Below are 23,569 nucleotides of genomic sequence, written 5' to 3'. Positions count from 1 at the left end.
CCCACCGAAGCTAGGGTCCCCACACGGCTGGAATTTCTCATAGCTTCTGTCCCTTTGTAAGGGGGCTCATGCTTCCTCGGTTCCCCATGAAATGCCCCCAACTCCATTTACCAAGAGCCCAGCAACTCTTCACTTTCTCTTTCTCTTCCTAAGAAGGAGCCAACAGAGTGGCAGCCTGCTTTCCTCAACAAAGGGCTTATGTGAATTAAAAGGGATTATGCTTTGAAGGGGGAAAGGAGCCTTTAATCGCCCCGAGAAGGACACAGCAGCCCAAGCCCGAGGTGCCCTTAGCGCCATTTATGTCGGTCGCTGTCCCTCCACAGACCGAGGGCTCCGAGGGATCGATCTCCTACTCGTGCGGCCCCCAAGCATGGGCTTTGTGAGACAGATCCAGCTCTTGCTCTGGAAGAACTGGACCCTGAGGAAAAGGCAAAAGGTAACAAGTGCAGTCTGCGGTCTCAAAGTGAGGTGTGGAGCACATCAGCAGGGTGGGGGTGGGGAAGGCAAGCTCTCTCATGGGGCTCCTTGCTATTTAGCTCTAAAGCAAAGGCTTTAGGTGGCTGCTCCGTGAACCACTCCGACAAGTGTCCTTCGCAGGAAGACCTGTTTCTCTGTCCGGAGAGGGACACTTCCCACTTGCAGCCCAGCACGGCCACAGTATATACTCTTCTTTCCCCCTTCCTGCATGTGAACCTGTTGCCTGGCCCTCCCTTCCCCCCACCGCCTGGTTTTGAAACCTGCCAGTCCAGCCCACAAACTCTTGAGCATCCTAACGGTGCTGTGGGAAGATCCTAAGCCCCGAGAAGAACGGGCTCAAAGGAAAACAGAACTCTCAAAGAGCCTCCTAGACCAATGACGCTATGTTTCCTTGATTCTGTGCGGTACACTGGCTTTCCCACATTTTCACATTTCTGACATAGGTCTGCAGCTCGTATTCAGGTGACAGTTTAACTAGACACGTCTGTTTCTTTCTTAGTGTGCAAAAAAATTTACAATTGATGGTGTCTTAGATTCAGGGAGCTGCAATAACTTATCAACCAGCAAGACGTTTACCTGAGCCCTTTCAGGGAGCAGAGCTAATGGCTGGGCTGGACCAGGGATGTAAAAGCAAAAGGAAACAGATTCAACCCTGGACTCATTTCTAGTCTGGCTGGGGAAACCTGAAGGGTTTTGAGACCAAGAGTAATAAATGTACCAAATACCCTCCAAGAAGTTCCAGCAAGAGGCACAGGTGAGCACAGGACCCCAAGAGTGTACATACAAACGCCAATGGGCTTCTAATTTTTTCTGGAAAGGGGTGAAGAGTGAATATGTGACTATATGGAAACATACACTTTGCTGCAGCCTTGCAGTCTTGCAAACACTAAATGACCCCAAATGACTAAAGATGCCAAAAGAAGAGAGCGGGGGAGAGAAGGAATGAGGGGTGAGTAGAGCTGAGATTAGGCAGACAGGATGTAGGCAAGGCTGGGAGATTTTTGGAAGGAGAACACGGAAGAAGATTGGCTGTGAGGAGGAGGAGAATCGATTTGTTCAAAGCCTCGATTTGAGATGGGTTGATGCAGGCAGGAAAGGGTTTTCCTGGGTGTGGGAAAAAATGTTAGGGAAGAAGAGAGCCAAGGAGTGGAACATCTATGGCCTGTGACGGAGTGTCTCGGTCAGGGTTCAGTCAGAGAGATTCGGGAGTATAAAAGGTGTTAGCTAAGTACAAGGCTAGTCACTGTGAAAGAGGACAAGGATCATGGAGGCAGCCATTGTAGGATGTGGCTTCCATCCCCAGAGTTGAGGGAACCAAGGGAAGAACATGGAACTCCTAGCACTTGGAAACACAGAGGAGATGTTGGTGGAAATATAACTCAGACCTGTGGGGGAGGGGCACAGTCAGGCTGCTGTTTGGGTCTCCCACCAAGACCCATGAAGAGGGACCCTGGCTACGTTTGGAGTGAAGGGACAATAGCTTAATAATTAGCCCAGAAAAGAGCAAATAGCAAAGGACATAAACAAACCATGTGCACAGACGGTCAGACCTTTCTGCTGTGTGTCAGTGGGACAGGACTTACAGAGGCTACAGAGGGAAGCCAAGTTAGGACCCCCTCGGACATGGGAGACACCGCTGTCCTCAGGCTGCTTTCCTTGTCAAAGTTACTCTGATTTTCAAATTAGTGTTGAAGTCATTTGTCTCCTTCAGGAGCCAAGTGCTAACAGTCATCTGAGGCTCCGTCCCTTGCTTCCAAAAGCTTCCCTTCCTGAATGAAAATAGATAAAAGTTAAACAAAATTCACTATTAAGTTCATGTATTTATTAATGTGTCCCTTCAATCAACAAACACTTAATAATCACTAGGCACTGTGCCAGGTCCTAGGTACCCAAAGAGCAAACAAGACAAGCTTAGTCCTTGTCCACATAATGTTTAGAGTCTGTGAAATGCCAAGGAAAATCCAATCTGCAACTATTTCTTTGTTTCTTTCCCATAAGAAATTAAGATTCTCACTTAGTTCTACTCTCAATGTGCTCTTTGCAGCCCTCAAACAATATCCTTGGGGACTTTACCTGATGACATGATTCCATTTCTGTGGCAAGCATGTTGCTATTACAGAGAATGACCCTATTTTCAAAGACCGTGTTTAACTCAGAGGCCCTCACCGCCCCTTCTCCCTTTCCCTGGTGTTGGCCAGTGTCCCCTGTTCAGGGATTCCGTCTTTCCCAGAGTGTGCTCCGAGGGGGAACACGTTGCCAGCCTCTCTATGGTGAGACAGGACTGCTCAGGCTGAGAACCCCGGCTGAGGGAAGCTCCCAGAACTAGACCTGGTCTGGGCTGACATTCATTTGATGCCATTGGGTGGCATCGTTGGGCAAAGCTCACTGGGTGTGCCTCCTTTCCCTGAAAGCTCCCCGTGTCGGGGCTCCCGGGTGTCATCCCCTTGTCCCAGCTTCCATGTTAGTGCAGGACGTTTGGGGAGGCCTGAGGACTCATGAGAGTAGGGGCGTATTATGTCCTGGAGAGCTGGTGCGGCTGCAGGCTCTGCATTCATCCAGCCAAGAATCCTCGGTGGGTTGTGGGTTCGGAAGGGAGAATTAAACAGCTCGCTTCAAGCCTCAGTTACCCACCTTTAAATTGGAAACAGATGAGGAGGGAAGGAAATCTAGCTGGCTGAGATTTGAAACAACAAGCACAACGCTGCCCTTCCCAGCAACCCCTCCTCCCCCGTGTAGATGGAGTAGTAAAGAGGGGGAGGGGAAGCAAAAAAAAAAGAGAGAGAGAGAGAGAGAGAACAAGGAAATACCAGTTTGGGGGGAAAAATTTTCCATCGGCCCCTTCTGAGCCTTGGCTGGGTTTAATTAAAGTTACAGACATGTTTAAAGGGAAAGGGTGGGGGGAGTCAGAGCCACCCTGAAAACATGTTTTTAATTACGCTGTGGAATTTCTCCCTGGGGTATGCCTGCGCACAGTTGCGCATCAAGGACAAGGATGCCGCTTCGGGGTGGGGCTGCGGAGCACGACTGGGGCGGGGGCCACAGCGAGAGGTTGCTGTGAGGACCTGCCAGGCCGGAGAGGAACGGCCCGTGGTCTTTGTGCAGGAGGGAGTGTGCAATGCAGCCCCTCCAAAACAAACCCTTGCAGAGTCAGAACAATAACAGTGACCTCTCAACAAACATTTGTCCAAGATTACCGAGATGACCTACCCCAGGGGGTCTCAGCCCGGCTGCACGTTGGCATTACCTGGAAAGTGTTAGAAACAAACAGGAAGCAACCTGTTGTCCCACGCCCAGAGAAACCCGGGTAACTGATGTGGGGCATGGCCTGAGCTCCCCCAACCTAATTCCAGCTGGCAGCCGCCTGGGAGCTGCCTTCAGAGAAGGTGGTCAAGTGAGGAGCAGGCACTCGGGGCAGAAAACAGCAGCCATGACTCAGATTCGGGGAAGGCGAACACCTGCAAGGTCCCACTCGTCCCGGGCCCGGGAATGAGAATTCTGATCTGGTCTGCCACTGAGGGGGGCTTCCAATCACAATGCCTTGTAAACACCAGATGCTTCAAAAATACAAGAATGAACGAGTGAGTAGAGAAGAGTGCATGTGACGAACACGCCGAAGAGGTTGGGGGTGCACCAGCTTGCACCAGTTTGGGTGTTTTATCCGTGGACTCCTCCCCCGGTCCAAGCCCGCAAACAGGTAGAGCAGGGGACAGTGGGTGGTGAGTGTCTCAGGAAGCCCTGCGTTTCCAAACTGGCAAATGAGCAGTCTTGAATCCAGAAAGGGAGAAGGGCAAGAAAACTGAATGCAAGTGGGGGGGCCAGCCTAAGATCTTACTGGTCATTTTAATGATACCCCCTTCTTCTTCAGCCTGTACAGCCTGTCGTGACCTAGAGCGTCCTCGCGGTCTTTGTGGGAGGTGTGGGTCAGGAATAAAGGGCTTGTGTTTAACTGAACATTACCTTGTGCCAGATTCTGCTTTGGGAGGTGGTTCTGGTACCAGCCCCATTTTACAGACGAGGTCCTGAGGCATGGAGTGACTAGACAGGGCTACCCAAGGTCATACAGTTAATAGGGAGCAGAGCAAGATAAAACCCATAAGACTGACACAGTCAACTCTTAGGGGATACTGAAGGACAAAATAGTCTCATTTCACAGATAGGAAAACTGAGCCTGGGTGATGAAACAAGCCCTAAAGTGATTCTTAGCCCAGATTTTCCTATTCCCAAACGTCTGACATACCAGACTACTCCCAGACAGACATTGCTACATGGAAGGAAGCAGACCGACTTGGGAGAAAGCCAAGGTTGCACACAATTGTCTTAAGGGGAAGAATCAGATGTGTGGAATCTGGACTGGTTGCCTCACTTCCTCGGTGAAGACAGCACAAACGACTTCCGGTTTCAGTGCTTGCTCCTATCCCTCTCCCTGTGATCTTGCCAGGCTTGTTCCCTGATCTTACTTGTGGACAGAAGGACCTGGGATGGAAGGCATGAAGCCAGTGTACAGAATATGCCTCCGGGGGTGCGGTTTGTTACATCAGTTGGTGACCTGAGCCTCACCTTCAGCTTTCCAAGGAGCCTCCTAGACCTGTCCCTCACAAAGGCTCACTCATTCCTTATTTATGGGGCACCTGCTGTGAAGCTGGCCCTGTGTCTGTCAGGGTGCTAGAATCACAGTAGTGACAGGGAGAGACATGGTTGCTGCCCTAAGGCAGCTCACCATCAGTGAGGGTTCCATTTTCATGGAGTGATGACCCTCATTTACAATGAGTGATAAGACAAGGGAAGTGCAGGGTGCTGTGGGAACAGCTGTGCTGGTCTGGTAAGGGTGAGAGAGTGTTAATAGTGAGATAGGGTCCCTGGGGGAGAGGCTCAGCCCCTCCTCCTCCTCTGATTTGCTGCGCCGCACCCCCCCCCCCCCGCCAGGGGTGGGGGGTGGGGGGTGGAACAGCCAGCATTCCAGTGGCTAAACAGGGCGCTTGGGGTCAGTCCCTGTAACACGGGATGAGATTGTCCCATACTGATGTTTCGCCATCTTGTAGGAGCATGTGTAGGGAGAGCCCTGAAAAGTGAGTGCCTTAAGGAAAATCTACCTCATGAATAATATATAATAACATTTTGGTGTGGTTCTCTAACATATCTTTCCTAGACATATTTTGAAGAAAACATTGAGTAAAACGTTACAACTGCTTAATCACCAACTGCCCTAAACATTTTTTTGTTTTTTCTTCAAGGCCCTATCTCCCCTCCACCCCCCTGCCATTACTTTATGTTACAATTTGCAATAATTCTGTAGCCAGCAGACTCTACGAGAAGGAAAAGAATAGGCATTTACTGAGTCCCTGCTATGGAGTCTACCACTTTGCTGAGCATTTATGTACATTTCTTTGAAAGGAATGACAAAGGGTTAAAGACTGTGCAAATGGCCCCTAGCTGGTCTAGATATATTTACGTCTCTCTCTTAGCCAGCGGAACAAGTTCTCCTTCGGATCTCAGGAGTTTCCTTCCTAGGGTTTGTTTCTGGAGTGGAGGTTGGGTAGAAAAACTATTTCATTCCCCGAATTACATTCCCTCCTCCCAGCCCTCCCACACAACCCTCCCACACCTGCAACCTACCCCTTAGGAGCAACACCATGGAGTGTGGCTCCAACAACCAAGTGTTTCTTCCTTTGGAATCAAGGGTCCTTAAAACTCTTGAGTCGAACCTAATTTAAGTACTGGCTTTCAACCATAGGTCGTTATCAGCAGCTTCTGTCAGTACTGTAAAAACTGACCGCAGTATGCCCTGCTTTCTTCCTTTAAGCAATAAGAAACTGTGCAAGGAAAGATGTTGGTAAACCCTTATTGACTTTGCTATGGATCACAGTTTTCAGAGTCCTTGGCTCATTCATTCAGTGGCCATGTATGCAAGGTCTAGTGGGAACTAGAAGAAGCCAGGGCAGTAGGGAAGGGCAGAAAGTGCACATGAGACATGTGAGAGCTGGTGCCCTACAGAGCAGAACCTGGTTTCAGGTACACAGCAACATCTGAGGAGTTTTGAAGCACACATCTCCATCCTTGATGAAAGTCTCATGTCAAGGCAGTTTCCTGAAAAAGAGTAGAATCCAGATGGACACAAAGTCTTGTGAGCCTAATATATCAGGGTAGGGGTAGTAAAGGAAATGGGACAAGAGAAGGAAGTCTGGGGCGCTTGGGTGGCTCAGTCAGTTAAGTATCTGACTTGATTTTGGTTCAAGTCATGATCTCAGGGTCATGAGATCAAGCCCTGTGTCAGGGCATAGAGCCCGCTTAAGATTCTCTTAGATTTTTTTTCTCTCTCTCTCTCTCCCCGTCTGTCCTCTCCCCCCTCCCCCTGCCACCCCCAGCACTCTCTCCCTCGAAAGAAAGAAAGATAGATAGATGGATGGGAGGAAGGAAGGAAGGGGAGAAAAGGAAGTCCTTTAGGAAATATACCACACCCAAGATCTATGGCACAGACACGTGCTGAGCTGTGTGTCCACTCTGGGTGTGTCTTCTGTAATTTCTTGCCATCACTGGTCTTTCTCTCTTTTTGTCTTGTTTTTCCAGATCCGCTTTGTGGTGGAACTTGCATGGCCTTTGTCTTTATTTCTGATCTTGATCTGGTTAAGGAACATCAACCCACTCTACAGCCAACATGAATGTAAGCATGAAGAGGGCAGAAGGGGGGAACCCTGGCAAACCTTTCATTTAGAAAGGTCTTAGGCGGGGATGCCTGGGTGGCTCAGTTGGTTAAGCAGCTGCCTTCGGCTCAGGTCATGATCCCAGCGTCCTGGGATCGAGTCCCACATCGGCCTCCTTGCTCAGCAGGGAGCCTGCTTCTCCCTCTGCCTCTGCCTGCCATTCTGTCTGCCTGTGCTCGCTCTCTCCCCCTCTCTCTGATAAATAAATAAAAATCTTAAAAAAATAAATAAATAAATAATAAATAGAAAGGTCTTGGGGGTTTGGGGTGCCAGGATTGGATCTACTTATCATCATTTCATGCATCCGGTGCAGAAAACAGATTCATTGGCATGATACAAATGAACTTTTTAATCCTACATCTTTGCAAATACTTGTATGTGGTTACTGAAGAATTGTGAAATTAGTTTTTGTTTTTGTTGATTTTTTTTTCTCTATACCTAAACTCTTACTAGTTTTAAAGGGAGCATATTATAAATGGGCTCCCTAAAATATTCTGGAGACCAGTTTAGGGAGTTGATATATATAGTGCTGGACAAAAATGAGAAGGGGTAGTACACAGCCATGTGTAGTAATATATTATTTCTTGGATCTCAGAGGTATCCTGGGACCTGGGATGAGCCTGTGAATGCCCCTTTTATTCTCTGCTCCTGGTTTCCAGCGAGGATGACATCTTCTCCCTCTAGGTAGCTGATGTGCAGACCTCAGGAACAATATGAACATTCTCAGTGCCTTATTTTTACTCTTCTCCTTCTTGTTCATGAGTTTTAAGCCCCAAGTTCTGGATCAGTCTCTTGTCTATCAAACTCTTGCTCATTTACCTTGTTCCTCCTGCCTGCCCCCTCTTCTCCCCAACCCATCATCCCCCCACCACCACTGCTAAAGGAGCCCATAACTTGCAACCTTCTTGTGTGCTTGGGGTATGTGCTCATAAAAACAGTTGTGGAAAGAGCAGGTGAGCCTCACTTCCTAAATCATCTGCGCAATGTTGTGGAGCCATCTTGGGCTAACATCCCTCCACCATACCCCCCTCTATTCCCCTTCCACACTGCCCTTCATGCCTCCACCAATTGTCTATCACCGCACTGCATGGGGAGCTTGAGAGGAGAGACCCTGTCTCCGGCACTGGGCACATGGCCTGGCATATATTAGATGCTCCTGCTTCTTAAATGTTGATGAATGAAAGAAAACACCTGAGGGCTGGGCTCCTTCCTGCAGAGGCCCAGCAACTAGAAGTGGCATCCCACATGGTTTCCATAAGTAACTCCTTGTCTTCATTTCCTGTCTTCAAGGCCATTTTCCCAACAAGGCAATGCCCTCAGCAGGAATGTTGCCGTGGCTCCAGGGGATATTCTGCAATGTGAATAATCCTTGTTTTCAAAGTCCCACCCCGGGAGAATCTCCTGGAACTGTGTCAAACTATAACAACTCCATGTAAGTATTGAGATGCCCCAAATCTCAGGATAGGGCTTGAGGGCATTGGTTCTAAACCTGGGGGCAGTTAAAGACCAACCCTAGAAGCTGATGAAAACCGATGGCCCCTCTTCCCCCCAAAATGGACACACACACACACACACACACACACACAAAGCATTACATTGTGCATAAGATTTCTGGGTACTTGAGGACTCCAGGTTAATGACCTCTCCTCTGGGGTCTATTTTTAAGTCAAATCCCATAAGAAGAGAGTCTATCTTCGAAATTCCCTTTCAGAGCAGGAGGTAGGAGAACATGATATGAGCATGTCCTAGAGATAGAGGCTCAAGGATGTGCACAGGGTCATCCTTCACCCCCTGGGCTGATCTTGAGTTTACCTGAGGGACATCAACAAGGCTCATTTGGGAGTGGGCTTCACTGTGCTTATATAAACACCAGGTCAGATGGAAACAAGATACCGGGTTACTCCAGTTTTTTTGTTTTTTGTTTTTCCTTAAAGTAGCTCTGCATATAATTCCTCTGGGACAAACCTGCATTTGACTCAAGAAAAGGGATACTTGACAAGTCAGCCCCATGCTCAGAGGTAGCCTTCCCCACTGGGAGCAAACTATGATTGCTTTTACCCTATCCTGGCAGAGTAGGGTAGTCCTGATAGAGACTTGTGCCCTGTAAGCCTGTAATACGTATCTGTTTGCCAATCTTTGGAATATAAAAAGATGGAAGAGGGAGCATCTGTCTTCCTGAGACTGTCTGGAAGGTGACATTTTAGCTGGGAGTGCAGGGCTACAAACACTTCCTGGAGGCTCTAACTTCCAATCTCTAACTTCAGCTTGCGTCCCCTAGAGGGGTTTGAGAAGGAACACTTCCCCATCCATAGAGATGGCATGGGGTCGCCCAGAGGGATCAGGGAGCCTGGAAGACAGCTCAGTGGGGGCTAGCTGGGGCTTTGGACGGACTGGCACTAGGGGTGTCTAGAACCTGAGGGAGTTGGGGAAGGACGGCTTCTGACTCCAGCTGTACTCAGCATTAGAACCAGGAAATCCAGGTTTCACATTTCGCACCCTCATTATAGGTGAAATACTGGCTTATTCAAGGCTCTTTTGCCTGCAAGCCACAGAAGCCCATTCCAACAAGCTGTATGTAGCCCTAGAGGGAGATAGATGATATGGACACTAGACCTTCTTGCAAAGCCAGGGGAAGTCAGGCAGGCCTCAGGAGGGGTGGGACAGGAGCTGGATGGCCACAGACCTGCTCTCCCCTCTCTGGGCCTGCAGGGTTCAGCCTCTGTCCCTTTGTCTGTGCAACAGCTATATTTACCTCTCTCCACCGACCAATGTCCCTACTTCTCAATGCCCGTGCTGGCTCTGGTTGCCCAGTTCAGAGCACCTTGCCTTGGGCAACTGGAAGGACATCTTTCAATACCATTCAAATTCCTGGGAACAGAGATGTTTGGTTCAACTTCATTTTCCTCATCTGGTCAGCCACGGCAGAGGGCATGTGAGTGTGTATGGGTGTGTGGGTGCCCACTTACAGGGAGGAACTTGTGGATTAAGCATGGCTGTCCATCCATGCCTATGAATGGCTGGCCAGGTGAGGTCTCCAAGAAGTGGCAAACTCTGGGAAGAACCTCCTTTGAATGTCATCTTTGAATGTCATCCTGCTGAAGGCTTCTCTGGGTGGGAAAGACATAGAGCATGGGGTTAAGAGGTGAGTTGGCCCTGCTGAAGCTGGAAAACTGAACAAAATGCTCACCCGCCCTATGAGCCTGTTTGTACAATGAAGTTGAAATAGCCTTTTCTCCTTTGGCCTTGGTGGTATTAAAATGATACGTAATGTCATAGCTAGGGCAAGCATATGGGGTCTCCAAAACTAGCAAGCAGTATTATTACTATTATGAAAATGACAATATCTTTGCTAACGAAGCTTTGTCTTTCTTACAGCTTGGCGAGGGTGTTTAGAGATTTTCAAGAACTCGTCATGAAGGCACCAGAGAGGCAGAACCTTGGCCATGTTTGGAAGGAACTTCAAACCTTGTCTCAACTCATGGACACCCTCCGGACTCACCCCGAGAGAGTAGCGGGTATGCTGGGCTTGCTCCTTCTCATCCATCACTTGCCTCTCCCTTGCCTTACCTGTCAGAGAGACCAAAGGCACAGGAAAGAGAAGGAGATTTCGTGCGGAAAGATACTAGAGGTGGCAGGAAGGAAGGGCTCTAGAGGTGGCATGAAGCTCACCTTGGTGAGGACTCCTCTTTCTATCAGTTTAAGAGTTAGGAAGTTGAGGAGGGCAGGAAAGTTCTCGTTCCCAGCAAGTCTAGACTCAGAAAGGAGAATGCCGGAGTGGTTGCGCTCTGGGAAGGATGAGGCTAGGTTAATTCTGGAAGCAGGAGGAAAAGGGTAAAGGGAAAGGTGTGGGAGTATTTTCATGGAGCACTAGAGAGTGAGCTAACCAGGACTGCGTGGAAGCAATGCCAAGTAAGGGGCCAGAGAGGTCAGAATGTGTATGTTTATCATGGTGTAAATATGCACGATCATTCCATTTCTTCCAGGGATATTCAGCCTCCCGGGCCCTGAGGCACAGCAGATGTAGAGGGAGATGATACGGGGCTGGGGGTTTTAAGGAGGTACTGCAGAAGGTCCAGGAGGCAAGGGTGGTGACTGGAAAACAGGCATCGGGTCCAGGCTGCAGAAGGATGGATGGGGAAACCAGAAGTACTGAAATGGCCTGGGGAAGATCAGGGGACAAGGGAACAGAGGCCCCTGGGAGTTCCACAGTCCTGTGGACAGTCCCCTCTCAGCCCCTGTTTAAGGACGGGTGTGCTGAACGGGATAGAGGGCTTGATGACTGTGGTCAAAGAGTGAGCTCTGCAGATCCAGGATTTCAAAGGTAGGCAGGAGCAGGGAGAAGAAGCCCCTGGGTATGGCCGGGGTGGCTGAAGCAGGGCAGAAGTGAAGGTTGAGCTGATGAGGATACCAAGGGACCAAGAAGCCAGGCTGTTGGGAAACTGTTTGTGTGGGCAGATAGGGGAGATGGTTACCAGGGTAGGACAGTCACTTGGGCTCAGGAGCAGTGAGGGCCGGACGTGGCAGAGGCTTGGGCACGAGCTGGAAGCCTCCCCCCACTAACCCTCCACCATCCCCAGGAGGGCAGATGAGCAGCTGGGAGGGAGAAAGCCCAGCCAGAAATCTAGTCCTGTAGGGGAAACGTGACCACCAATGGGGGAAGACTGTGAAGGCTGGCGGCTTAGCAGCAGTGAAGAGGTCCTGCATGCATCCTATGTTGCTAGGACAGGGGGGTAGGGGGGACTCTCGGGATGGCCTCCGAGGATGACGGGGATGAGCAAGGGGTCTACCAAGGGGACGGAGAGGCTGGATACAACCGTTCCTGTTCAGGGTTCTGAACAAGAGAAGTGGGAGAATGGTAGGAATCAGCCCTCCAGGGGTCCTCACCCATGCAGCTGGAGAGACGGATCAGAGTGGGTACCCACGCTGAGGGCTCCCAAAGCAGAGGTGGAAGGACAGAAAGAACAGTAACCACACCTTGGGGGGGGAGAGGGGGGAGGGATGTGGGGGGGGCGGGGCTTCAAGAGAACAGAACTCCAGAGGGGCAGTTATCCTTAGGAAAGTATTATCCTCTTCCCACCTGGCCACCTTTTCCCTTCTCTCCCTGTGGGAGCAATGAAGGACAGGAGTATGTTCAGAGAGCATGTTGAGATGACTTCATTACATTTTCATTCTCTCCAAAATAGTAACACATGGACTGTAGGTAGCAATATCCTACAAACCAGATCATAAACATGACCTTCTGTGCTGCCCTGGATAGAACAGTTTACTCAGCTCGAGCTGGAGGACCTTCTAAGGTGTGAGCACAAGCAGAATTTTCGTAGTAAGAGAAACAGGGGAGAGGCAGCAACCGGAAAGCACTGTTTGCCAGGATTCAAGAAGCAGATGAGACCATGGGCTGTCTAACCCCTGGAGTGATTGCCTACCTCATTCATCCTGTGGAATCTGGAAGGAGGCAGACATTTCGTTTTGTTGTCTCATTGTCAGATGGAGTCCAGCTGGGAGGACATGTAAAGGAAATCATTTCAAACCACGATTTCTCTGCGGTCTTTATAGTGTGTATATGAGAACCAAAGTCACAGCTTCCCAACCTCAACGCAGGCCTAGTTTTGAATTGGCATACAGGTGGTTCCTTCTGCTGGCCTTCAGTCTGTGGAGGGAAGTTCTCTCAAGGAGAGCAGCTTCAGAGGTCTGGAGAGACAGGGTGGGAAAAGGTCAGCCAAGGCTCCCCAAAGGAATCTGGGGGCTGGGAACAAAGATTCCACAGCACCCCTGACCTTGGTGGCCATAAGAGGGGACAGGGGGCCATCCCCAAAGTCTCTGAAGGAATTCTAGGCCAGGCATCTAAGATTTCCCAAGTATCCACCGTCAGGATGGCGGACTATTTCAGGGTCCATCCCAGGGTCACTTGGGGACTTGCTCACTGTCAACATTGAATCCTCGGCCCAAAGCCCCTGTGGAGGGTAAAGCCTTGGGGAACGAGGTGGGCGGCTGTCATTGGTATGTGCTTTTGCCTGTCAGTTTTCAGTCACTTGGGAAAGTATGCCGATGGCTGACCCAGGTGGCCTTTTCTTTTCCTAGCAAACCTGTTGTACAGCATTCTCCCCAGGGGAGGATTAATGGTAAAACACCAGACGTGAAGCCCCCTCCCCTCTCAGCCCCAAGCAAGCACTGTGGTCTCTCAATCATCTTCAGACACCTTCTTCCCACGAGCCCCACACGTTCTCCTGGCTTCTCTCCCACCCCAACCCTCAGGTCCCCTCGGCTCCGCGGGCCTCAGCAGCCCCCTCCCCCAACCTCTTCCCAGGGAAGCGAACAAGAAGAACCACATTTTAAACAAAATTTATTTTTCTTTCCTCAGGCCCCCAGTTCACATTTCTCCCTCGGGAGTCTAGTGGAACTTCTGTCTGGTATCAGCCACCTCTTACATCTTGGGCCCCACACTCTCACTACAGGGTGACCCCCACCCCTCTCTGCGGAACCACCATGCTCCTGCCCCTTCCCCCATAGAGCCACAGCAGCCCAGTCACCTGGGTGAGGCAGAGGGAATGGCTTCCCTCCCCAGCAAGATATTCTTAGGCGAGTGAGTTAAAGAATAACGAATTGACAAACAGTCAAATGGGTTGCCGACTCTCAGGTCACAACCACAAGTATTTATTGGGTGCCTCCTGTCATTCCACAGATGTTCGTCGAGGCCCTGATTCCACGTCAGGCTCTCATGCTTCGTGTCAGAGCGAGGTGTCCTCAAGGGCTTACCTCTGTGCGCCCAGCATTGCTAGCATGATGAGGGATAAAATGAAGGCAGGGTCCTTAGCCCCCTCCTCTCCAGAGACTCGTGTGTGTGTGTGTGTGTGTGTGTGTGTGTGTGTGTGTCCAGGGAGCCCCTTGAGGCCAGTGTAGGACATAATGCTGACTATGAAGAAGTGATTGTGAGAAAGAAGAATGACCGAGCTGGGGTCCAGCAGAAGGAAGAAAGGAAGCTGGGTTTGGAAGATGACAAGACTTATGTTATCAGAAAAAGGGGAAAGCAAGAATAAAATAGAGCAGCCCCTTTCAGACCCCCTCCTGCTCCTGGGATCCCTCCTATATTCTGGTTTCCCAGGGGCCTTTGGGCTTTCCCCATGGGAAAGGTGGTAACACTGCCTGGTAACACAACTCCCCAGAGTCTGTCGTGAAGCGGAGACTCAGGTCTTATTGTCCCTGCCCTAGCTACATGGGCAGGTCCCTGGCTTGACCCATCCCCTTTGAGGAGGAAATGAGCAGCAACCTCCATCTGGACCAGGCCCTTCAGGGAAGCACACAACCCGAAGACAGAAGGGAAGGCTGTCAAGTGCTCAGGGGAGTAGGCAGGCCTCTTGGCTGCCTGGTGAAGGGAGAATTTGGGGGAGAGAAGATGGGGTGCTGGGGTATTAGGAGCAGGAAGGAGCAGGAGCACTGGATAATTAGAGTTAGACAAAGGAGAACTAAGAGGTAAGTAGTCAGCCAGGCTCCTGGGGAAGTTGGGATGTACACATGGGCACTTTCATGAAACCCAGATGTTTTCCCTTAATGTTGAAATGATTTCCTAAGCATCTATGAAGGGGGCCCATGTTTTCAGGCCTGGGAGGCCACTTCACAGTCAGCCCAAGTCACCCTCACAATATCCCTGTGAGGTGTGCAAAGTACAGACACAAAGCATTCAATCACTTGCCACGGGGTCACCTTAACAGCTAGGAGTCCTTTATGCCTCCTTATAAAAAATTTCTGCTTTTAGTACGTCCCGAGGAAAGCCAGGGAGAATGTAACTGGGGCTGATCAAGGCACAAAATTATAAGTCCAGGCAATAGACCATCTCCTCTTTCCCTCCTAAAGCTTTTCTTGCCCCAAACAGGCCCCTTTCTCCTAGTCTATGTCAATACCCCAAGCTTAGAGTCTTAGCTGAGATGACAGAAATGCCAGGAAGAGCCCTCTAACCCATGACAACATAGTGTGGACACAGCATGTAAGTCCTCTCATTCCACATTAGGCTTTTTCAGCCTTAACAACACTAATGATATTTTGGACCAGATGGTTCTTTGTTTTGTAGTGGGGAGGGAGTTATTCTGTCTACTGTGAATGTATTACCAGCATCCCTGGCCTCTACCCCGTAGCACCTCCCCAGTTGCTGCACCCAAAAATGTCTTCAGACATTGCCAAATATTCCCAGGGGAGACAAAATTACCCCACTGTACTTCCTCACCCCCATCTGGTTGAGAGTCGCTGTTCTAGACCAATTCTACAACACAGCTGATGACCTCTCCCCTGTCCTGAGCTAACTTCTTCCACTTTTTGTGCCCCCTCACTAAGTTTTGCCTGGCTGCATCATCAGTAAACGCCGTGACTGTGTTGGTGACAGCCTAGGGGCAGGTGTCCTGACCTCCAAGCTGCCTTGGAACCCAAGAACAGAACCTTCTGCTGAAAGCTGATTAGAAATGCTTCCAACATGTTCTACATGTTCTCCCTTTTTTGACTTATTCCCCATTTGACACCCTGTTCTTTCATTCATATACAGGAAGAGGGATACGAATTCGGGATGTCCTAAAAGATGAAGAAACACTGACACTATTTCTCACGAGAAACATTGGCCTGTCTGACTCAGTTGTCTACCTTCTGGTCAACTCCCAAGTTCGTCCAGAACAGGTAGGTGGAGATCACTGGCCCCTGGAGGGGAGGGGTGAGCCCTGAGCCTGAGAAAAAACAGGGGAGACCTTGCATTATTTTTCCTTCTTGTTTCATGTTCAAAATCCATGATTTGTTCCAAATATTCAGAAAAATACTGGGGGGGGGGCGGTCAGTTGAAATAACGAGCCTTCCTGGCATAGGATTATGAAGCAACCCATCCTGGCAGCACTTCAAACAACTCAGATTTGTATAACTGGAAAGAACCTCGGAGAACACGTGGCTCAGAATCCTCTTAGAACTGAGGAAACTGAGGTTTACTCACGTATTCATCAAATATTCAGGGACATCCTAGGTACTAACATACAGTGTGAACAACATAGGCAAACCCTTCACTCTGGGAGCTTATAGTCCTGCGGGGACAGCAGGTGATCCTCAAATAAGCAAAGATACATATGGAGCATTTCCGGGTCAAGATAGGTGCTGAGAGGAAAATCTGGCAGAGCTGGGTGTTGGGGAGGGTCTAGGAGGCGTGGGATGGAGGCAGTCTGAAATGAGATGGTCAGGGAAGGCCTTCCTGCTGAGATGGTATCTGAACCCACCTGCTTAAGCAGAAGGCAGCGGTGGGAAGCGCTGGGAGAAGAGAGTTCTCGGGTGAGAAATGGGCTGCGCATGCGCAGTGTGTGAGTGCATGGAGCTGATCTTCCCCTGGCTACAGACCTCTGATTGCCTGCACGTTTTCTTCTCAGTGCCAGGCAAGCTCCTTCTTCTGTCCGCACTGCACTCCCTGACCCATGCTCCTCAAAATCTGTCTCATGCATTTCATAATCTCCTATATGTATTCAGGGTGTTTTTAAAACCCCTAATACATGACTTTCCCCATCTGTGGGAGTTCTGGGCCTCAGGGGCTCCTGCCCAGCCTCCTGGGCATGCGGGTTTCTGGCTTGATGAACAAAGTGAGAATGCAAGATAAGCAGGGGCCCAATAGAGCAGACACCCCTCCCGCCTCTCCTGGCCAGGTCTGCACCTCCTCCAGACTCCAGGGGAGACTGAGACATAAACAGAGAATTTCAGGGCCTGTGTCAGTACTGAGATAAAAGTCTGCACCCAGAGGAGGGAGGGGGTACCCCAGACGCCTGGGCAGGGCTGGCTCTGTCCAAAGGGGTTTTCGGGCTGGTCCCCTGCAGCGTGGTGAAGAAACCCATACCTGCTTTTCTGGCTTCTTAGACTGTGAGGTTTCCCCTGAAACCACATGAGGGGAACTGAGGGTCAGCCCTGAGACAATGTGTCAGAGCCTTTGGAGAGCAGGGCCTGCACTGCCCAGGCCCTTGAACTCAGACCTGGCTGCCCTGCTCCACTCTCCCTCCCACTCCCACCTGGGTGGGGGCAGGGCAGGGGACTGGTGGGCCAGCATCCACAGCTCATTCTCCGCTTTGCTTTCTCTTAGCTCATAAAACTCAAGTCCTGGAAATGCCTGTGATGACTTCCAGTTGGTAATAAAAGGGAGATGAGATAAGGGCAGGAATTTAGGGGAAATTTCTTTCCAGCTCCTCACTGACAGGACATTTGGGTCTCAGTTGCTGTGCTGTTGGCATCAGAGCTGAGCCTTTCATGTGGGGGGAAGGGGCCAGTGTCACTGGATTTTGCTATTGTGTAGGGTTGCTCCCTCTGATTAGCTGGTGCTTCCCTGATTAGCAAATGTCAGAGCTTAAGAGGAAGCACAGAGCTCCTGCTGCTGGAAGAGGTTGGTCCTGTTGTCCCAGCTCCTCTGGGCCCTATGCCCTCCCTGCTTCTCAGCATGGTCGCCAGCTGCACCTGCTTCCCCATCTCTGTCTCAGGCCTCCATCCAGTTGTGCCACTCCTTACCAGCACCGTCCACCACCGTTTTCCTCCACGATGGAGGGGGCTCACCGTTATCAAGCCCGGCAGTTAGCCATTTCCATAGTGGTTTCCACTGTTAGCCACAGTAGCTGAGGAACTGAATTTTAAATATTATTTAATGTTGATTAAACTTAAATAGCCACATGGCGCTTACAGCTCTCTGCTTAGTCTCAGCAAACATGGGATTTTGTTCTTCATCAGGACTGCGTGCCTCTCCGGGGTCCTCTCTGCCTGGTACCAGAGATCCCCCTCTCCCCATCTAGGAAATTGTTAGATGATGAGAGTGGAATTGTTGTTTGGCTCATCACTCACTCCACCCCCCAAGCCCAGCCTCGAAACTCCTGGACTTGCTTCAAGGCCCAGCTCAAGTGTTGCCTCCCTGGTGAAATCATTCATAAACCCTCCCTTCTTTGTTTTGCCCACTCCCACTTCCCTACTCAGCAAAGAGCTAACGGGTAGTGATGAAACACAAGCTCTGGGTTCAAATCTCAGCAAGGCCACGCAGTTAACTGTGTGACCTCGAGCAAGTTAAACAACCACTCTGTGCCTCTGTGTCCTCATTTATAAACTGGGAACAGCAAAAGTGCCTATGATTGTTATGAGGGTCAAAAATAATTAATATATGTAAAGCACAAAAACGGTGCCTGGCACACAGGAAACACTGAAAAACACTGGCTGTTCTTAACACTCCCTCTTCTGTGCTCTGGTTTCACTACGTTCAATTTAGCACTTACCACTCTTTAAATGCCTGCATGTCCAGCCAGCCGGTAAGCAGCTTGGAGAGCAGAAAACTCACCTTATTCTCTGTATCCCCCGTAACTGTTCTAGTCCTTGCAGAAAGGGACTCAGTGAATAGGCATTGAATGAATGAGTCACTTTGTGAAAGAAGGAGCTGGGACCTTCATGATGTTCCAGCTTTCCCACTAGCCTGCTGTGTAATTTCTCCTCCATCACTTTTCTCCCCTAGAATATTTGAGGTTTGGACAAAGTGAGCTCATTGATTCCCTCCACCTCAGAATGTTTTAGACGCCAAGATTAGGGTTGGGGCTGTGAAGCAATGTGTGGCCAAAACAGGAAAGCTCTGTTGGAACGTGAGCTTGGTTACAGTCCCCTGAGATTGATGGAGTCCACACCAACCCACTGTCAGCCGTGACCTCATTTAGTGGGAGGTAGGGTTGGGGTCATCGGATCACCCTGAGAACTGTGTCATCAGAAGCCCTGGGGAGACTATAGAGGCCAGGGAAGGCCATGAACCTGTTCATGGTACTTGGGGGTTGGGAGTCCAAGACTCTAGGAGGCCAGTTACTATACTAGGTGGCCAAGGATCTCTAGCTAGGGTTGTGGCCTTCTTGGTCTCTGAGGCCATCATAGGGACTGTGATTCAGTCCAAGGGTGATTGTCCTTGAGCTCCATAGGAGCTAGAGGTTGTGCTAGCCAGCAGTTGGGTGTGACCCAATAAATACAGGATACCCACTTTGGTTTTCATTTCAGATAAATGAATAATTTTTAGCATAAATATATCTAATTTGGACCCTATTTGGGACATACCTGTACTAAAAGCTGTTCACTGTTTATCTGAAATTTAGATTTAACTGGGTATCCAGGATTTTTATTGGTTAAATCTGTTGAGAAAGGAGAATGGGGGCTGGTCATTTGCCATCACTTTAAATCCATTCTAGCCACTACCTGTCCTTAGCTTCAGGGGAAAAGGTCCTGTTGGTACCTTAGCATTATGCTAAGAAAGAAGGCTCATATATTAAGTGGCTTTCTGATGAAATGAGGCTTGGGAGTGTGTTAATTTGCTGTGACTGCTGCAAGAAACCACCACAAACTTAGTGGCTTCAAACAACACAAATGTATTCTCTATGGTTCTGGAGATCGGAAGTCTGAAAGTCCAGGTGCTGGCAGAGTTTCATTTCTTCCTGGGGGATCCAGAGGGAAATCCATTTCCAGTTTCCAGAGACTCTCCAGGCTCTTTGGCATCTTCAAGTCCCACAGTGGCCAATCAAGTCTTTCTCATGTCACATTACTTTGACATTTTTTTCTTCTTACTTCCTCTTCCACCAGCTTTAAAACAAATAAAATAAAACAAAACAAAACAAAAACCCTTGTGATCACATTGGGCCCACCTAGATAATCCAAAATAACCTCTTTATTTTCAAGTTGGCTGATTCGAACCCTCAATTTCATCTACAATCTGAATTCCCCTCCAACATAAATAATGCTTTCACAGCATCTATGGGTAAGGACGTGGCCATCTTTGGGGTAGCTGGGATTCTCCCACCCAGGGAGTTTTCCAGTGTTGCTTCTCCTCCCTGCAGTTTGCTCACGGAGTCCCAGACCTGATGCTGAAGGACATCGCCTGCAGCGAGACTCTCCTGAGACGCTTCATAATCTTTAGCCAGCGCCATGGGGCACAGACAGTGCGTGACGCCATGTGCTCCCTCTCCCAGGGCACCCTGCAGTGGGTGGAAGACACTCTGTATGCCAACGTGGACTTCTTCAAGCTCTTCCGTGTGGTAAGGGAGGCATTTAGCTGCTGACCCCTTGGAAGGTGATTCTTGGGTGCAGGGCGATCTGGTGGCAGGTCATCGGGGACTCGTGAATTGACGGTCAGGAGGGCATGAGCCTGTTGTTCAAGACAGTTCTTGAGTAAGCTCCAGGCTCCAAAGACCCAAAGAATCTTTACCGATATTATTTTTAGAGCAGCAGCCCAGGCACCCAGGAGTCACTTTAGGTTCACCATTAATTATGCAGTTGTGGCAGGTCTGAGTCCTTCCCAGTGTGGGATAAATCCTCTCTACCACCTCTAGCGGAGTGGAAAGGAGGAGTCCTGATTTGACTGCCTGTCCTACTATTTTCTAAGACAGTTGACCTTTGCTGGCCCCATCGCTCATCTATGTAACAAATACAATACTTTATAGAATGGCAGGAAAAGATACATGAAAAAAAAATAGATGCAATCATTAAATAAATTTCAATACATCAGAGCGTCACACTCTGGGTCTGGTCTTGACCACAGAGGTTGCTGTTTCCGGGTAGAAAAAAATAACAGAAAATTCCATAGTTTCAAAAAGTTGGAATGCCCTCATCTAGTTCAACCCCGTGTTCTAGAACTGCATCCTAGATACACTTCTTGGGACCTGATAATACTTCCTCTTTTGCTAGAAGGATGAGAAGGAATTATAAAAAGGAGGTGAACAATAGCAGTTCTTACGCTTCGAGTGTATGAGCATCACGAGAGAAGCTGGTAAAAGATGCAAATTGCAAATTGCCATCTCTGGAGACTGATTCAGAAGGTCTGGGCTGGGCCCGGCATCTGCCCTGTTAACCTTAGGTGGTTCCAATGGAGGTCATTGTAGGCCATGTTTTCAGAAACACTCAAAACTAAAATTCTTCAGAGAAAATGACATGTAAAAATATACATATTGTTTCTATAATTATAAAATGTTTCTAGGATCCAATTTTTTTTTCTTGTGCCATTTTAATTTCTGAAACTGTTATAGGGTATGCCAATCATGAGAACTTGGTTCAGGAATTTGTGTTTTGCCGTTTTATGGTTGCTCTCTCAAGTCCCAGAAAACCCACTCTCAGCTCATCTTAAAAAGAAAGTTGAAGGCTTTTAAAAACAACAACAAAAATAAAACAAGACCCCTCAGTTTCTGGCAGAGTCCACACTTGATTCCCTTCAAAACGTGACTTGCCTTTGGAACATTCCTCCACAACGTTCCCAGTTCATCAGGGTGGGTCTCCAGCATGGCAAGAGGGGTTAGTACTTACCTAAGCCATCACCCGTGAGAGCCCAGGACCCCAGATGCAGGGAGAATAAAAAGGCCTGTGGTTCAAACGTCTCTGTCTAAAATTCCAAAAGGAAGTCAATTTTATACGTACTGCTTGGTTTGTTTTCAGAATCATAAGTGTGAGTACGGTAATAAAGGTCCTTTATGCTGGGCTGCTGAACAGCAGCAAAGCCAAGGACCAGTACCTGTGTTTGCAGAGGTGTTAATGTCCCTGGGCACCCAGGGTCGTGCAATCCCCTGGGCAATAGAAAAAAGGCAGAGTTATGCATCTCTTTTTAAAGTGCCTCAGCGGCTGGTGCCAGAAAATGTAGCCTTGGAGTATAGCCGGCCATACCGGGAGAACAGTTCTGGCTGTAGCAGGATCAAGGGAGACCTGGGTAAAACTTTCCATGAGGGGCTGGAACCAAGCTCAGATCACTGGCTTCAAAATGCTTATCACAGAAGAAAGACCAGAAAATCTTTCCTTCTACAATTGCTAGAGTTCAGGAACCAGAGAACTTCGGCCGGTGGCCCTTACTGACCTGAGACACAGTCCATGTGCTTGCTCACTGTTCATGAGTGCATGCCTTCAAACCTGACCCAGGTACCTTCAAGGGGCCAGGCACTGTGCTGAGGCTGAGGCTCCAACCATGACCCTACCACCTTCACTGAACTCTTAGCTTGAGAAAAGCAAAAAGGCCATGTCATAGCAGTTGGTGTTAGAAACACCAAACACCGATAACGTTTGGGTGCTGGAGCAGTGGTTCCCAGCCTGGCTGCACACGGAACCACCTAAAGAGCTTTTAAAAACTACCAATGCCTGTCCCCCAACCCCAGAGATTTTGATTCCATGGGCCTTTAGTGTTGTTGTTGGTTTTTAAGATTTTATTTATTTATTAGACAGACAGAGATCCCAAGTAGGCAGAGAGGCAGGCAGAGAGAGAGGAGGAAGCGGCTTCCTGCTGAGCAGAGAGCCCGATGTGGGGCTCGATCCCAGGACCCTGGGATCAAGACCTGAGCAGAAGGCAGAGGCTTAACCCACTGAGCCACCCAGGCACCCTGCCTTTAGCATTTTTAAAAGCTTCCCAGATCATTCTAATGTCCAGCCGGGTTGGATTCACTGACCTAGAACATAGGAGTTTGGTTCCCAGGTTGAGAATCACTGATCTAGAGCATAGGAGGTTGATTTACAGTCTCAGTTTCCATATATCGAGCAAAATAATAATACCCCAAATGCCACCAAGACCTCAAAGCACTTTCATTTGATCACCCATGAGACCAAGGTGCTGTGGACCAATCCTCCCTGCCATTCTCTTAACAAAAGTAGTGTGTAGCCCCAGAGATAGCCTGGAAGGGAAAACCCAGCAGGACTACTGCTACCTACCCTCTTTTTGCTCCGGCTCATTTCTGTGGGGAAAGACCAGACCAAGACAGAATCCATGGAGCACAAGCAAAGAAGACGGCCACCCATTCTGGTGCCCTTGAAATGTGTTTCTTCATTTGACAAGTGGACAGAGTGGCTAATCATTTTTTTTTTAATAAAAATTACTAATAAGGAAACCCAAGAGAAACTACAGGCATGAAGACAGGATTTTTGCTTTTATCACTCCTGTATCCATCTTATCCGCATTTTCAGAACAACCCTGAGGCACACAGAAAGGCTCACGGAAGATCCTCAGACCCTGGGAGAGGGACATTGAGAGGGACATCGGGGAAGCAGCGGCAGCTTAGAGGCCAGGGGCGGGGGGCCTCTCTGGACTAGACTGTTATTGCAGCTGGTTGGCGGGCAGCCACGCTTAGCTCCAGTACCGCGGAATGCGGTGCCTTCTGTTCTCCTGGACTGTTTGTTTCTCATATGCATGTATACCAGTGTGCAAATAAGGTTTTATTAAATGCCAAGGCAGTGCTCATTAACAAAGAGGGGCCATGTCAGTAAGCTGGGGTGATGGCCCTGGGTCCCGCTGTGGAAGGAGCTGGGTCCCAGGTGGGTGGGAGTGCAACCTCCAGACCTGGCCCTCGGAGCTTAGGGGATCCCAGAGGAGGGTTTGGCTGTTAACACCACCTGGGGCCAGCTGTGTTTTCCCTCGGACCCATGGAGAT

At 49.3% G+C, this 23,569-nt stretch overlaps 1 protein-coding gene across 1 annotated transcript in view; it reads left to right on the top strand.

Annotated features, from left to right (window-relative positions):
- Positions 1 to 203: 203 nt before the first annotated feature.
- The window catches only part of ABCA4 (ATP binding cassette subfamily A member 4), a 123,591-nt gene continuing 100,225 nt past the window's right edge, over positions 204 to 23,569 (top strand). The window contains exons 1-6 of the mRNA XM_004752571.3: positions 204 to 436; positions 7,042 to 7,135; positions 8,466 to 8,607; positions 10,551 to 10,690; positions 15,703 to 15,830; positions 20,012 to 20,209. Of these exons, the coding sequence (XP_004752628.2) occupies positions 371 to 436; positions 7,042 to 7,135; positions 8,466 to 8,607; positions 10,551 to 10,690; positions 15,703 to 15,830; positions 20,012 to 20,209 (768 nt within the window). The 5' untranslated portion in view covers positions 204 to 370. The remainder of the gene's footprint in view (positions 437 to 7,041; positions 7,136 to 8,465; positions 8,608 to 10,550; positions 10,691 to 15,702; positions 15,831 to 20,011; positions 20,210 to 23,569) is intronic.

The sequence above is a fragment of the Mustela putorius genome, unplaced genomic scaffold (assembly GCF_011764305.1).
Source record: "Mustela putorius furo isolate JIRA1106 unplaced genomic scaffold, ASM1176430v1.1 tig00003853_pilon_pilon_pilon, whole genome shotgun sequence".
Taxonomy (NCBI): Eukaryota; Metazoa; Chordata; class Mammalia; order Carnivora; family Mustelidae; genus Mustela; species Mustela putorius.
The sequence above is the reverse complement of the archived record's forward strand: the minus strand, read 5'-3'. Positions and strand labels throughout refer to the sequence as shown.